The sequence below is a fragment of the Schistocerca piceifrons genome, chromosome X (assembly GCF_021461385.2).
Source record: "Schistocerca piceifrons isolate TAMUIC-IGC-003096 chromosome X, iqSchPice1.1, whole genome shotgun sequence".
NCBI classification, from domain to species: Eukaryota; Metazoa; Arthropoda; class Insecta; order Orthoptera; family Acrididae; genus Schistocerca; species Schistocerca piceifrons.
The window spans coordinates 265,256,323-265,273,294 of record NC_060149.1 but is presented as its reverse complement, the minus strand read 5'-3'; the positions used below and the strand labels follow the sequence as shown (position 1 = coordinate 265,273,294).

Here is a 16,972-nt window from a genome sequence, read left to right as displayed (position 1 = left end):
TGGTGAAGGTTTTTAGAGAGCCTGTTATCATACATAAAGTTGTACTGAGTTTAGTATCAAGTTTGCTTATATGGCTGCTGTTTAGCCACACAGGAACACAGTATTCTGCTATGCTATACACTAATCCCAAACCCACAGTGGCGCGTGCTGCAGCTGTTATCCCGAAGTGGTAATACAGGCTTTGATGGATATTGTTTCTGGTATGAACTCTGGATGTAATATTTTTAGTATTTGATGGTGACATGGATTCACTGCCTAGCACAAATATCAACTGGGAGAACACATCAGACACACACTGACTGCGTACTACAGCTACCGCTTGTGCCTGTGCAAGTCACTGCAACTATAGTGTCTAAGTGTCCTAAAAAAAGTTTTTTGTATCAACGCACATCCAGATTGCATCCCACAGATCAATGGCATCACTGCCCTTTGTGTGGCATCATTTTTTTTGCATGCCACAAACTGGGGGCACATCATGAATGTTTGCCTCGGCTGGCAATCATCAACTACATTGTCCGTCACACGCTGCATGCTATCTTGCAAGTGGCCATAACAGCAGCAGCAGACAGGATGCAGCACCACATGTTGCAACAGGACATCAATGGAGCACCAGCAGATTGCCAGTTGGATCTGTATCTTATTAATGAGGACACATACTGACGCACTGGCTCCCTGCAATCGAGATCGCCTCAGTACAAAGTAGCGATTTACAATGGCCAGTTAGTCTCATGGCAGGGTCAGATCATAGCCCCAGCCAAGTATAAAAATGTAGCTCCGCAACTAACCTTGTTAGTAGTCAAATCTTTGACAACATCAAAATTTTTGGTTTAGACACTTTCACACTTTTTGGTTTTCAGATTCAGAACCAGATAAATCTAGTTTCAACTAGAAAATGCATGTAGTGTTCAGAGAATTATTGAAAAGAATGCTTACTGTACACATCAGAACAATTCATATGCTCTTATGACTGTTTAAATGGTCACCTCTAAGATATTACATTAGACCACTGGAGGCATCGTCATTCCAGGTGGCAAAAAAAAAAAATACTTGTTGACAGAGACAAAGTGTCAGATTTGCTTGTCGTGACCTTCCTCATGGTGCTTCTGCAGTTAGAGTGGACTCATGAGGATGACCAGGGAAAGATTCGTGTTCATTTTATATGCTGAGAACCATAGTTGAATAAAGTGACACAATCACTGTATGCTGGACATATCTTATTAAATTTTTTGGAAATTCAGAAGCTGTCACAGAGGCAACTGAGTGGGTTCTGGCTCCATCACTAAAACACAATTTCCTAGTAGGGACCTTACAATCCAATTTTCTTCTCACCAGACTTCTCTTTCTTTACACAAGTTAAGAAACCATCCACAGTCAACATTTTGAAACTCTGGAATATTTGTGATTAACATATAAAACCTCCCTCAGGAAGTGTACCATGGATGCTTCACTAAGTAGTTTGAAAGAATGTAGCAATATAGGCTGTACTTTAAACAGAGTAGTCCAAAGGAACTGAGAGGATAGTTTCCAGAAAAAGAGTTATGGTCTTTCTCGTAATGTTCAAAGTGATCAGATGTTTAGGACAGGTGATAGGGACATTATACTCAGTGCACTATCTGAAAATTACCTCGAGCAATGAAACAGGGAACCGACGCATGGAGATAACATATTGGACGTACTGATAACAAACAGACCCAAACTTTTCATCTCTGTAAGTGCAGAACAGGGAATCAGTGATCATAAGGCCATTGCAGCATCCCTGAATATGGAAGTAAATAGGAATATAAAAAAAGGGAGGAAGGTTTACCTGTTTAGTAAGAGTAATAGGAGGCAGATTTCAGACTACCTAACAGATCAAAATGAAAATTTCTGTTCTGACACTGACAATGTTGAGTGTTTATGGAAAAAGTTCAAGGCAATCATAAAATGCATTTTAGACAGGTACGTGCCGAGTAAAACTGTGTGGGATGGGAAAAACCCACTGTGGTTCAACAACAAAGTTAGGAAACTACTGGGAAAACAAAGTGAGCTTCACTGCAAATTTAAATGCAGCCAAAACCTCTCAGTCAAACAGAAGCTAAACGATGTCAAAGTTAGCGTCAGGAGGGCTATGCGTGAAGCGTTCAGTGAATTTGAAAGTAAAATTCTATGTACCGACTTGACAGAAAATCCTAGGAAGTTCTGGTCTTACGTTAAATCAGTAAGTGGACTGAAACATCAGTAAGTGGAACGAAACAGCATATCCAGACACTCTGGGATGATAATGGCATTGAAACAGAGGATGGCATGCGTAAAGCTGAAATACTAAACACCTTTTTCCAAAGCTGTTTCACAGAGGAAGACCGCACTGCAGTTCCTTCTTTAAATCCTCGCACAAACGAAAAAATGGCTGACATCGAAATAAGTGTCCAAGGAATAGAAAAGCAACTGAAATCACTCAACAGAGGAAAGTACACTGGACCTGATGGGATACCAATTCGATTCTACAGAGAGTACATGAAAGAGCTTGCCCCCCTTCTAACAGCCGTGTACCACAAGTCTCTAGAGGAACAGACGGTTCCAAATGATTGGAAAAGAGCACAGGTAGTCCCAGTCTTCAAGAAGGGTCGTCGAGCAGATGCGCAAAACTATAGGCCTATATCTCTGACATTGATCTGTTGTAGAATTTTAGAACATGTTTTTTGCTCGTGTATCATGTCATTCCTGGAAACCCAGAATCTACTCTGTAGGAATCAACATGGATTCCGGAAACAGCAATCGTGAGAGACCCAACTCGCTTTATTTGTTCAGGAGACTCAGAAAATATTAGATACAGGCTCCCAGATAGATGCCATTTTCCTTGACTTCTGCAAGGCGTTCGATACAGTTCCGCACTGTTGCCTGATAAACAAAGTAAGAGCCTACAGAATATCAGACCAGCTGTGTGGCTGGATTGAAGAGTTTTTAGCAAACAGAACACAGCATGTTGTTCTCAATGGAGAGACTTCTACAGACGCTGACGTAACCTCTGGCATGCCACAGTGGAGTGTTATGGGACCATTAATTTCACAATATCTATAAATGGCCTAGTAGATAGTGTCGGAAGCTCCATGCGGCTTTTCACGGATGATGCTGTAGTATACAGAGAAGTTGCAGCATTAGAAAATTACAGCGAAATGCAGGAAGATCTGCAGCGGATAGGCACTTGGTGCAGGGAGTGGCAACTGACCCTTAACATAGACAAATGTAATGTACTGTAAGTACATAGAAAGAAGGATCCTTTATTGTATAATTATATGACAGCGGAATGAACACTGGTAGCAGTTACTTCTGTAAAATATGTGGGAGTATGCTTACGGAACGATTTGAAGTGGAATGATCATATAAAATTAATTGTTGGTAAGGCGGGTGCCAGGTTGAGATTCAATGGGAGGAGTCCTTAGAAAATGTAGTCCATCAACAAAGGAGGTGGCTTACAAAACACTCGTTCGACCTATACTTGAGTATTGCTCAACGGTGGGGAATCTGTACCAGGTCGGGTTGATGGAGGAGTTAGAGAAGATCCAAAGAAGAGCGGCGCATTTCGTCACAGGGTTATTTGTTAAGCATGATAGCGTTACAGAGATGTTTAGCAAACTCAAGTGTCAGGCTCTGCAAGAGGGCGCTCTGCATCACGGTGTAGCTTGTTGTCCAGGTTTCGAGAGGGTGCATTTCTGGATGAGGTATCTAATATATTGCTTCCCCCTACTTATACCTCCCAAGGAGATCACGAATGTAAAATTAGAGAAATTTGAGCACGCACGGAGGCTTTCTGGCAGTCATTCTTCCCGCAAACCATACGCGACTGGAACAGGAAAGGGAGGTAATGACAGTGGCACATAAAGTGCCCTCCGCCACACACCATTGGATAGCTTGCAGAGTGTAAATGTAGATGTAGAATATTTATTTCATGTACTAATCCTTTATACATTACACACATGGAAAACACACAGATTTTACTTTTACGTATGAGTATTATTCAAGAAAAAAATTAAAATTTATATATTATGTAGTACATGACATTAGTGTACCTGTGTAGCTTAAATCAATTATGCTGGCCAACTTTTACATGACAATAGTCTCAAACCATCTCCTAAAACAACAACAAACAAATTGTAAAAGAGAAATTTCAAACTAGCTTTTAAAATGTAATGACCAACAATTTGTGAAAGAATGTTTCAATCACTCGGCAGGTCTATATATGGAGTTATTCCAAAAATGGTTGGCTCTCAGTAGCCAGGTGTTAAAGCATTCTAGCACAGGCAAACTAACAGAGATGGGTGCAATCGGTACTATTACTTTTGTTGATGACTGTATGAGCTTGTCAATATGTTAAACCTTAAGACTAGCATTCTAAACAATTGTAGCAAATTACATCAAAAATAAAAACTTTAGAGCTACAACAAACAATTAACAGTCCAGATTGGAATATTAACAACATTATGAAAAAGATGTTCTGTTCCCCATAAGGATGACACATTGAGTTGTAGACAGACGACAAAAACACTGTCACACGCTATGCTTTTGGCCACAGCCTTTTTCAGAAAGGAAAAGACACATATTCACACAAATAAGCATGCTTCATGTACACATAACTATTATCTCAAACCGCTCGAGCCAGACTACAACTGTGTCGTGTCAAGCAAAAGCAGCAACCTAGAGTGGAGCTGGAAAGGGGACAGGATAGCAGAGTATGGGTGGGAGGAGAGGAGTCAATGCTAGCTGGTAGAGCTTGCAGGTTCTAGGTGGCAGGACAAGGCTGCCAGGGGCATTGTAGGAGGCTGGTGTGTGTGTGTGTGTGTGTGGCGGGGGGGGGGGGGGGGGGGGGGGGAGCAAAGAAGGGGAAAAGACCAGCTGATGTGTTGGCAGAGAACGGCACACACTGATGGCAAGGGGACGACAATGAGGTGAGAGGTTGAAAATTAGGGTGAGAGGGCGTGAGCTGGGAGAAGGTGATAGGACATGGGGGGCAGAAACAATACGGTGGAGGGTGTGGGGATGGTGGGTTATCATAGGTTTAGGCTAGTATGGTTTTTGAAGTGGAGGAAGTGTTGTAAGGATTACTCCCCTCTGGGAAGGCCAGTGGGTGTGGCACAGGGGCGGACTATGATGATGTGGAGGTTGGATGGATGATGGAACACCACTCTGCGAGGGGTGGGAAGGATCTTGGGTAGGATGTCCCTCAGTGCAGGGCATGATGACATATAATCAAAGCCCTGATGTAGGATGTGGTTCAGTTGCTTCAGCCCAAGGTGGTGTTGCATGGCATAGGGAGCACTCCTTTGTAGCCTATTCCTGGGGATGGTAGGTGGATTAGGAGTGTGCAGGGGTACGGTATGGTAAATCTGTGGACAGGAAGAAGGTGTTGAGACTGTGAAGGAATGAGGGTAGTGTCTTGGCCCTGAGCCCAGATCATGAAGATATCATTAATTGACCTGAATGTGAACCAGACAAGTGGTTTGAGGATTTGGAAGGCTGGGAAGGTTTCCCCTAGATGGTTCATAACCAGGTTGGCATAGGAGGGTGTCTACCGCTGAACAGCAGATTTGTTTGTATATCTTCCCTTCAAAGGAAAAGTAGTTGTGTGTTAGTGTAAAGTTCGTAAAATTTATGAGAAACGAGGTAGTGGGTTGGAGTCTGAAGGACGTTGGGAGAGTTGGTGTTCAGTAGCGGCAACAATATGGGCATGAGGGCTGTTGGTGTATAGGGAAGTGGCATCAGCAGTGACGAGTAGGACTCCTGGAGGTAAAGGAGTGGGGATGATGGAGAATTGGTGAAGGAAGTGATGGTATCTTTCACTTGGAAACCATCTCTGCTTCCTCCACAAGATATTGCTAATGTGCACTTCCTACTACATACATCACATCTCTGAAATTGAATTTCTTGCACTCCAGCATCTGGAAGAGCATTCGAGACACCACCTTCATAAGTTATCCAGCCTGCTGATATCCTACTGCCTCATTGGGGCACCACTATGCAACTCCTATCCTACCCACAGTGTTTGTATTCAACAACCCCTTATAGCACCCAAACCCTGCATAGATGACCTTTTCAGCTTGCTATATCCCCCAAAACTCCCTTCAACACTCCACAAAATCCAGAACTGAAACAATCCCAGAATACTGCTGTTAAAAGTTTCCACCAAAATCCTCAGCTCTGCAGAAGTTTCAGTCCTATCTAGTGGCCTCACCTTCAGCCCTAACCCAAATTTAAACATGTTGGACTTTTCAAAGACCTACTCTCCTCCTCCTGATCCCTGCAACGGAAACACTTCTTTGCCACTAATCCCTCCAACCAATGCCAACATAATCCCAAAATTGAACAATGCACTCCCCAGTTCATACCGCCATCCAACTGTAATCCTCACATCCTCCCCAGTCTCAACTAACCACTCCCTGGTCACCTTCCAGGAATTCCTTACCTCCAGCTTGGCCTCACCATCCTTCCCCAGGTCCCTTCCTAAGAAACCAATGTTCCAGCAGAAGAAAATGCAACCATACAAAGCCTCAAAACAGATCCTGACCTAATCATCCTGCATGCAGACAAATATTCCACTACTGTTGTCATGACTACTGGAAGGCCCCTACCATTTGTCTATCTCCTCCACCTATAAACCCTGCCAGAGTTACCCCATCCTAACTATGTAGTTTCTGTGCTCCCCTGTAGTATACCTTGTAAAAACTGGAATAATTAATTTAAAAAGAGTTACAAATAAAGTAAATAACATACTACTTACTTCAGTGCAAAACTTGAGCTTGCTTCTTATTACACGACTTGTCAAATCGTGGCACCAAATTAAATATAGCTACCTTCGTTTCCTTCTCAACAGGAAGTCTTGATCTGCACTTGGTTATTATGACTTTCTCATAGTTTATCACCTTTACAACAATTTCCTTAACTCCTTACCGCTGGTATTAGGAGACCATGCCTCAGTGGCTGACTAGTTTTACATTTTATTCGTGAAGGGGGCTTTTACCACAACCTTTATGGGAGGGCCACTTAACTTTATCAGCCCAATGAGGGGTTGGCAGAACACTTTGTTGCCTCCTCTACCCAGACCAGACTGCAGCTGTCTGGGCTTGGTGGTCCACCCAGACCTCACCCAACTTGCTCCCCCCCCCCCCCCCCCCCCCCGCCCTTGAGTGGGGTGTTTGCCTTACATCTATGTGGGCTTCTCTTGCCCTGTCCATGTTGCTAGTTTTTCCTAGACAATATCTGAGTGAGGTACCTCTGGTAAGTAGTAGGGTTGGGGGAGGGGTGAGGGATGTATGTCCTCTCATAACACTCTGCTATCAGAGGCTTCTGGCTGCTCACTAGATGGGGTGCATTGCCTGCCTTTCTCTGTCTTCCTTGCTTCTGTTTTGTCCCTTATCTCAAATTCATTGACCTTTGATAGACCTTGTGGGTTTTCTTCCCCTGGGTTTTGTGCAGTAGACCATCTCTGATACACAGTCATGTAGACTTTTCTGTTTGAGGAAAAATGGACTGATTACCCAGTAATTTGGTCCCTTTAATCAACCAACTAAGCAACTGATTGAAGAAACCACAATCACTGCCGGAGCTATGTGTAACACGTGATTGTTCAGCTTCACAGTTATGACTGCTTATGCAGGCTGGTCATCATCTAAAGTGGAATTTCTCCAAGGACAGACAGACTGACACCAGAAATGAAATTTCACAGAACTGTCTTATTTTCCACCAACTACGAGACAAATCCGTGGTGCCTTGGGTGGTTCATGGTGCAGCAGGGCTCCATGGCACACAGGTTATATACCACTGCCACTGCCTCTGCCCTGAATCTATTTCCCTTCCTGTCCCTATGGCATCTCACACACACCTTCTACATACTCCCCCAAATCCACAAACACGAAATAATCCTGGAATTCCCATTTAGTTGGTTATTGAGCTCACACTGAAAGAATTTTGGCCCTGATTGCCTAACATGCCACAACAAGGATACAAACCACATCCTTCACTTACTCTCCACCATCCTTACCCCTCTACCTCTTGGATTCCTGCTGACACCACTTCCCTGTACACCAACATCCCTCATGCCATTGGCTTTGCCACTACCCTCTTAGGCCAACCTGTTTATGGGCCATCTAGAAGAAACCTTCCTTGTCTCCCAGAACCCCAAACCACTGGTCTGTTTCAGGTGCCTTGATGAAATCTTCCTGATCTGGACTCAGGGCCAAGAGGCACTATCCTCATTCCTTCACAACCTCTTCTGTCCATTTTATCTGATCATCCTCAAACCAGCATGTCACCTTCTTGGACATTGCACTCCTCCTCTCTGATGGCTCCATCCACACCTCTGTCCACATTAAACCCACCAGCCAGCAACAGTTGCCATCCCTTCCACACCAAAAAATCCCTCCCATACAGCCTGGCCACCTGGGAGGGTGTATCTGCAGTAGCCTGGCCACCTGGGGAGGGTGTATCTGCAGTGACAAGAACTCCCTTTCAAAGCATGCTGATGGTCTCACAAATGCTTTCACAAACAGGCACTATCCTGCAGACCTTTTCTGCAAACAGATTTCCCGTGACACATCCCCACACAATCCCAGTCCTCCCACCATTCACAGGAATCAGCTACAAAGGAGTGCCCCCTGTGTCACCCAATACCAGCTGGACTGGAACAACTGAGCGACATCCTTCATCAGGGCTTTGATAGTCTATCATCATGCCCTGAAATGAGAGACATCCTACCAAAGATGCTCCACCCCAATTGTAAAGTGGTGTTCCATTGCCCACTCAATCTACGAAACATCCTAGTCCATCCCTATTCCATTCCCAATACCATCCCATTGCCACAGGGAGATCCATGTGCAAGACCTGCCCAATCCATCCAACCAGCACTTCCTGTTCCAGGCCTTTCACAGGCTTATCCCACCACTTCAGAGGCCAGGCCACCTGTGAAAGCATCCGTGTCATATACCAGTTCTGCTACCATCATTGTACGGCTTTTTGTACCATTGTCGGGTGTTCAGCTGGGTGCAGTCATTTTTGTAACACGATATTTCAACTGTGTACCTTGCCGTCACCTTCATGTGATACCTGTAGATTGAGTATCTTTGCTACATCTCGGCTCCTTTATACTCTTATCGCTCTCACCCCTTCCTCCACCGCTGGTTGCACACTGTGATGGGTAGAGTGGCGGGGGGGGGGGGGGGGGGGGATATGGCACTGCTGGATGCTGAGTGTGAACTCTGGTCCCTCAGTACTCCTGTGGCCTGCATCGAGTACAGTACTCACTCTCTGCCAATGCTGTGATTTTACTTGGCCGAGTGCTGGGTTCCAAGCTTTGCTGAGAGTAAACCCAGTATATTTGTTGATCAGCTATTGAAATACAAGAGGCTGATAGGCTGATCAACAGAGACACTGAATTCACTCTCAGGAAAGCTTGGGACCCAGTACCTAGCCAACTAAAATCACAGTGTTGGCCAAGAGCAACTTCCGCACCCGATGCAGGCCACAGGAATACTGAGGGACCAGAGTTCGCACCTAGCATCTGGTGGCGGCAATGCCCCCCCCCCCCCCCCCCCCCATGCCACACCACTTCATCCATCGTGGCATGCAACTGGCAGTGGAAAAAGGGGTGGGGGGGCCATAAGAATATAAAGGAGGTGGGATGTAGCAAAGATGTTCATTCTACAGGTATCACCAGAAGACGATGGCAAGTTATGTTGCTGAAATATCGTGTTACAAAAACGACTGCACCCGCCTGGACTACAGACAACAGTACAAACAGTTGAGTTGCAGGGAAAGCCAAAGATCACATTGCACAGCTTTTTACATTGCTGCGACAACAAACCAGATGTTCACCAGAATGAATGGCACCAATGCCAAACTGTGGCCAAAATCTAAGTACACCAACTTGTGGCACAACATGCAGCTGAATATAGCATGTTTCACAACCCGGACCATCTGGATCCTCCCCTCCACCTACAACTTTTCTGAACTGTAGATGTGGGAGTTCTCAGGTCCTGAAATCATACTAGCCTTAACCTACTGTAACCACCCATCCCCCCCCACCTTCCACCTAACAGCTTCTGCCCCCCCCCCCCCCCGTCCTATCACCTCCTCCCAATTCAAGTCCTCTCACCCTCATTGTGCACCATTCTCTGGCAACTCACGCACTTGTCTTTCCCCCTTTCTCTGGTCTCCTCTTTTTCTGCTTCCTGCCCCCCCCCCCCCCCCTCCAAAGCCTCATAGCGTTGAGCCTGGCAGCCTTGTTCTGTCACCTACTCCCTGAACGCTCCACCAGGTAGTGCTGACTCCTCTCCCAATGTTTGCACCATGCTATCCCTCCACATTCCCTGTCCCACACTGGATTGCTGCTTCTGCTCAACGCAACACAGTTGCATTCTGTTCAAAGAAGTCAAAGACAATGGTCGTGTGCATGAGGTGTGCGCGTTTGTGTGAATGTGTGTGTGTGTTTTCCTTTCTGAAGAAGACGTTGGCTGAAAGCTCAGTGTGTAACAGTATTTTCATTGTGCCTATTGGCAACTCAACATGTCGTCTTTACTGTGAGTAGCAATCTATCCTTTTCACAAACTATAAAACCAGTAATCAGTATGAAGCAGGAGAAGAATAATGTCAACTCACTCAATATCAACAGATCTTGCATTGCGCTCTTGTGGTTCATCTGCATAACCAGATGCTTTGAGTAACTCTTCAATTCCGTTTTTCGGGGTCTCAAATGAGTCTTCATCTGTAGTCGAGGAAGGTGTCACAGCATCTTCTGGTTGTCCTCCCTCTGCATTTTTGTACATATCTGTTTTTAAGTAACAATGATAAATTCAGGACACAAATTACCAAAATTTCAAGACACATACACACACATATATATATAGTTTTGACATCACATGTATATGCACAGCCAATAATTTGTTAATATACAGCCATGACAGTAATATAGTCTGAACACGGTTGCTGTAACTATCAAAATCAGTATGTGTGACATTCGTACAATTTTGCCAGTGATCAAACATTTCTAACATACGTAGAAAATCACAGTAGACTTCTCCAATATTGCACAATTCACTGTCAATGACAATACTGCAATGCAATACGCTACAATTCACGAAAACAGAACTTTGGAAAAGTCCTGGCCTTCATGAACCCTTTACAGTTACTGTCCTTTGGTGGAAAGAATATTCTGCCAGCAATAAAGTAAAACAATATAACACTACATAACAATTAAAAATGGTACTGATAATTCTATCAACAGTGTAGTAACAGTTTAATAACAAGAAAGTTATGTGGCTTCTTGTGACACAAGAATGTAAACAATGCTCCTCAATGACCACATCCACCTTAAGTTGGGAGTCCAGAGAAAAGTTGAAAGTCCAGCGAAAAGTTGAAAGTCCAGCGAAAAGTTGAAAGTCCAGCGAAAAGTTGAAAGTCCAGCGAAAAGTTGAAAGTCCAGCGAAAAGTTGAAAGTCCAGCGAAAAGTTGAAAGTCCAGCGAAAAGTTGAAAGTCCAGCGAAAAGTTGAAAGTCCAGCGAAAAGTTGAAAGTCCAGCGAAAAGTTGAAAGTCCAATGAAAGCACTGTCAGTCTTACCATTCCCACTTTTTTGACCACATAGGTTCAATTTTTAATTTAAAGTTTTAATAGGCTTTATTTATACCTTTGATTAGATTTTTAATAACTGTGTGTGTGTGTGTGCACAAAACTGTAATCTTACAAAATAGTTACTTACTTGAAAGCCTCATCCGTAAAGGTGAATCATTAGATATAACTACAATCCTTTTATTTGGCAAACTGCGCTCTCTTATTATTAATCTGTCTGAATCCGAGTCAGACTCTGTATCATTTTCACTTGGAAGGTATGAAATATCACTGCTTGCAGGTGCCATAATTTCCTCTTCATCACTATCATCATGGAAATCATACACTGAAGATCCTCCTATGGCATCTATATTATCTTCCCTGCAACAATAAAGCTTAACATTAGTGTTACCAGAGTATTGAAGAATTTGACACTTTGGATATTTTGCCACTTACTGAGAAATCACAGCAATTTCACTTTTTGTACTGATTTTATAGTTTTGTATCTTCCATACAATCACGGAAAACCTAAATCAGAATGGCCGGACGCGGGATTGAACCTTCGTCCTTCCGAATGCGTGTCCAGTGTGCTAACCACTGCGCCACCTCGCTCGGTACTCGAGCTTTCATTGAGGCTAACATTCCGATGGAAAAAGTTGATCATTCGAAGCTGAGAGAATGGATGAACAAATACATACCAGGTTTGTGTAAAGCTGTAGTGGAGGATTTATGGATCCCAGTCAGTAATGTTGATAGTGAGAGATCATTTTCTAGATACTGCAACATAATGTCTGACAGGAGAACAGCTCTGACTACCAGTAATATGGAAGTCATGGTATCCTTGTCTTTCTCGGACTGACTTGCGTGTGGTGTACATAGACTAAGACAGGATAAATGTTTTCCAAACTTTCATGATTTATAATTTTTATGCTTTTTCAATTTATGTAAAATAAAAGATTTTTCACTGCAAATGTGCCATAAATGTATTTCCTGTACCTTTTACTGCTGAAAAGTGGAAATAAAATTTAACGAAATTATTGACAAAATGGAAAAAAAAAAACTAGCGAAAAATATACCGAAATAACTTTTTAAAAATGACGAAATCGAGCAAAAATTTTCACCATAAACGGGTGCCTCTAAACGTAAGTAATACCATCATCCACGCACTGGTAAATAAAGATTTTGTTTTACATCCAAAGTACCCAAAGATCAGTCAATCATTATCCAGATTAAGTCACAGAAAGCAACTTGGTGCAGCTGGCAATCTGCAGAAGTCTCAGGGGAAGATTGTAAGTTACTAGCCAGTCACCTTAATGATCTCATGATAAAAGTATGGGGGACAGAGGATATTCTACTGGATCTATGAAACTCATTAATCTTTGCCTGTTGAAAACATGATAGCTTGAACACTGTGCAACTGCATGCTGTCAAATGAGATGTTATCTTAAACACAGTGTAGATTCACCAGACTCTGGCACATCAAAAATATGTTCAGGGCATGGTGTAGAGGAAAAGGGTTGCAAACCTAACAGACACCTTTGTGTGGTCTTTATATATCTGGTGGAGGCATTTGACTCTGTAGGCTGCAGTAGTGCACTTCATTCCTGTGGTGAAGCCAAGTGAGTGATGCTTGTTCTCCATCACTTGCTATCCATGCGGTACATTATAACAAAACAGGTGCATGCGCCATTTTACATGCTTTGTAAGAATGCAGACGAGGCCTGTGTAATAGCATCAAGCCTGCACACACACACACACACACACACACACACACACACACACATTAAAACTTTGTAGCCTGTGCACATCTGCATGCTATTCTTGTGGCTGTGCAAGCCATGCAAGCAGTTGTGTCATTAAGTAAGGAAGGTTAAGTTACATCTACACCATGCTTCGCACGCCACCTAATGGTGTGTGGCGGAGAGTACTTTCGGTACCACTATCTGATCGCTCCAGCCCTGCTCCACTTGCGAATAGTGAGTGGGAAGAATGATTATTGGTAAGCCTCTGTATCGGCTCTAATTTCTCAAATTTCCTCCTCGTGGTCAATACGTCAGAGGTATGTGGGGGGGAAAGTAATATGTTGTCTGACTTCTCATGAAAAGTGCTGTCCAAAAATTTAATAGTAAATCTCCCCGTGATGGACAATGCCTCTCTTGTAACATATGCCAGTGGAGTTTGTTTAGCATTTCTGTAACGCACCCTCCCCTGCTAAACGATCTCATGAGGAAACTTGCCACTCTTTGTTGCATCTTCTGTGTCTCCTCCATCAGTCCTACCTTTTGGATGAGCTACATTTCCTTAATATTCTTACACTGAATCTGAGTCTGGTGTCTGCTTTTCCCACTATGTGTTTTATATGGTCATTCCACTTCAGGTCGCTCTCGATAGTTACACCTAGATATTTTACGGCAGATGCTGTCTCCAGCTGTTTGCCATCAATAGTGCAGCTGACTGCTGAGATATTCTGAAATTTGAAATTTTTATTTGTAGCAACTTCTGCTAAGCTGTGCGAAGTGTATTTAACTCTCTCTCTCTCTCTCTCTCTCTCTCTCTCTCTATCTCTCTCTCTCTCTCTCTCTCTCTCTCAACAGCTGAGTAAACACCACACGGAAAGAGCAGACACTTGGAGTGCTCCAGACTGCAGTATTTGTGGAAATTTTTTTCACTTCATAGCTGTCCAACAAAGTACCTATGTGTGCGCAATATGTTACATTTATTTATTTTCAGGGTCAGCTGCCAGAGCATGCACCATTCATCAATTCTCTGCAGGTCATTCTGCAAAGTCTTAATATCTTGTGGCGTTGCTACTTTGATAGACACAACTGTGTCATCTGCAAATAACCTTAAAGAGCATCCGACGCTTTCTACTAGATCATTCATATTTATTGTAAACAGCAATGGTCCTATCACACTTCCCTGTGGTACGCTGGATATTACCTTTACATCTGTTGATTTTGTTCTGTTACGAGGGACGTGTTGAGTTCTGTCTGCAAGAAAGTCAAATCCAATTGCAAGTCTTCCCCCCCCCCCCCTCTCCCCCATTAAATGGCAACACGGAATGGTGTCAGGTTCCTTACTGAAATAAAGAACACAGCATCATCCTGAGTGTGGTTGTCCACAGTGCTATGGATCTCGTGGAGGAACAGAGCCAGCTGAGTTTCGCAGGATCTCTGTTTGCGGAATCCATGTTGATTTTTATAGAGGATATGTTCCATAATTCTACAACAGATTGATATCAATGAGATAGGTCTATAATTGTGTGGATATGCCTTATGGCCTTTCTTAGAAACAGGAATGACCTGTGCTTTTTTCCAGTCTACGATAAATTACTGCTAGAAGGGGAGCCAGTTCTTTCACATAATCTTTATAGAATCTTATAGGTATCTCATCTGGTCCTCACGCCTTTCCACTACTAAGTGATTGCAGCTGCTTTTCAATTCTGTGATCGGTTATCTCAATATCTGCCATTTAGACGTTCGTACAATGATTGGAAGGAGGGCAGTGTAATGATCTTCCACGGTGAAACAACTTTGGAAGACCAAATTCAGTATTTCAGCCTTCTCTCTGTTATCTTCTGTTTTGGTGCCAGTGTGGTCGCTGAGAGATTGAATTTTGGCCCTCTTATTGATTTTACATATGACCAAAATCTCTTAGGGATTTTACTTACATAGGTTGACAACATTTTACTTTCAAAATCATTTAATGCTTCTCTCATTATGCTCATTTTCACTTTGTTCAGCTTTTGTTTGTCAGCTAGGTTTTTACTTGTCTTGAATTTGAGATGAAGTGCTCTTTGTTTATGTAGTGCTTTTGTAACAATTCTATTAAACCATGGTGGATATTTCCCATTACTTAAAACCTTACTCGGGACATACTTGTCTAGGACACATCGAACAATGCCTTTGAATTTTTTCCATTTGTTCTCCACATCTTCGTCCTCACCGAATATTTGGTGCTGACTGCTGAGATATTCTGAAATTTGAAATTTTTATTTGTAGCAACTTCTGCTAAGCTGTGCGAAGTGTATTTAACCCTCTCTCTCTCTTACTCAACAGCTGAGTAAATGCCACACGGAAAGAGCACACACTTGGTGTGCTCCAGACTGCAGTACTTGTGGAAATTTTTTTCACTTTACAGCTGTCCAACAAAGTATCTATCACTATTGAAGCTACCCCACTGTGATACTACAGCCATTGTAATCTCAAATGACAATGTTGGAAGTGTCTTTTGAAGTCAAGTCTTTGTTTTCAGTCATAGTAAATGTGCTGCATTTGTAGCCAAGTAATTACTACATGTTTTGTATTGTCGTTGCATTTTTTCATTTAAAAAAAGCTGTCTAGTTGTAACATATCATTCAATGTAACCAACGAAAATTGTGGGCATACAGCTGAATGTAGTCTTTTATTGCTCTGAAATTTCATATTATATCACAAATAAATAAATAAATAAATAAATATATGTGGCTACAGATAAAGTTGGTGGGTGGTTTGATTACATATTATAGTGATTTTTTCTTAGGTAAATACTTTAATTGTGATTCATCCCAAAGAAGATATTACTGTCTACTTGTATCCATTGGCAAAATAACATCTATTATATTTCATAGAAACACTCTTTATTTTTGAAAGTGCCACACTGTTTATTGTTAAGTGGCTCACTTCAACATCTCTGATAGTGTTCATTAACATCTGCAAGCGATCATATCTTAGTATATGTTTTTATGCTGCCTGATGATATCAAATACTGACTTGTATGCCGGGATGGTTCCTTTGAAAGCACACGGCCGACTTCCTTTCCCGTCCTTCCGTAATCCAATGAGACCGATGACCTAACTGTTTGGTCTCTTCCCCCAAGACAACCCCCCCCCCCCCCCCAAAGCTCGAGTAGTCGATAAACGATAAAATTAATTCTTCTTTATATCATTTTTCACTCGTTTTGCCCCTGCAGTGACTTCCATGAGCGTAGCTTGTCTTTTTATACCAGTAGTTGTTAGCGCCTTCTCCTTGTTGTTCTTATGGGAAGAACTGTTATTAATGTGTTTCAGGCAGGTGTCCTTCCTCTGCCACTCAATACGCACATTGCAGTATTTGCACATAAGTATCTTCCTAGCCGGCCATTGTGGCCGTGCAGTTCTAGGCGCTTCAGTCCGGAACCGCGCGACTGCTACGGTCGCAGGTTCGAATCCTGCCTTTGGCACGGATGTGAGTGATGTCCTTAGGTTAGTTAGGTTTAAGTAGTTCTAAGTTCTAGGGGACTGATGACCTCAGATGTTAAGTCCCATAGTGCTCAGAGACAGCCAGTATCTTCCTACTTTTGTCGAAAACATAAAATCCTTCTGACGAAAATTCCTTTTCTCGGTCGAAAACTGTCACTACCATATTAATCATCTGTAGCACGAAA

The 16,972-nt window shown here is 42.8% G+C and overlaps 1 protein-coding gene across 1 annotated transcript in view; it reads right to left on the bottom strand.

The window, feature by feature from the left end:
* LOC124722122 (lysine-specific demethylase phf2-like) overlaps positions 1–16,972 on the bottom strand; it is a 173,992-nt gene that overhangs the window by 27,346 nt on the left and 129,674 nt on the right. Inside the window, exons 13-14 of the mRNA XM_047247327.1 lie at positions 11,721–11,950; positions 10,624–10,792 (exon numbers count right to left, since the gene is read on the bottom strand). Of these exons, the coding sequence (XP_047103283.1) occupies positions 10,624–10,792; positions 11,721–11,950 (399 nt within the window). The remainder of the gene's footprint in view (positions 1–10,623; positions 10,793–11,720; positions 11,951–16,972) is intronic.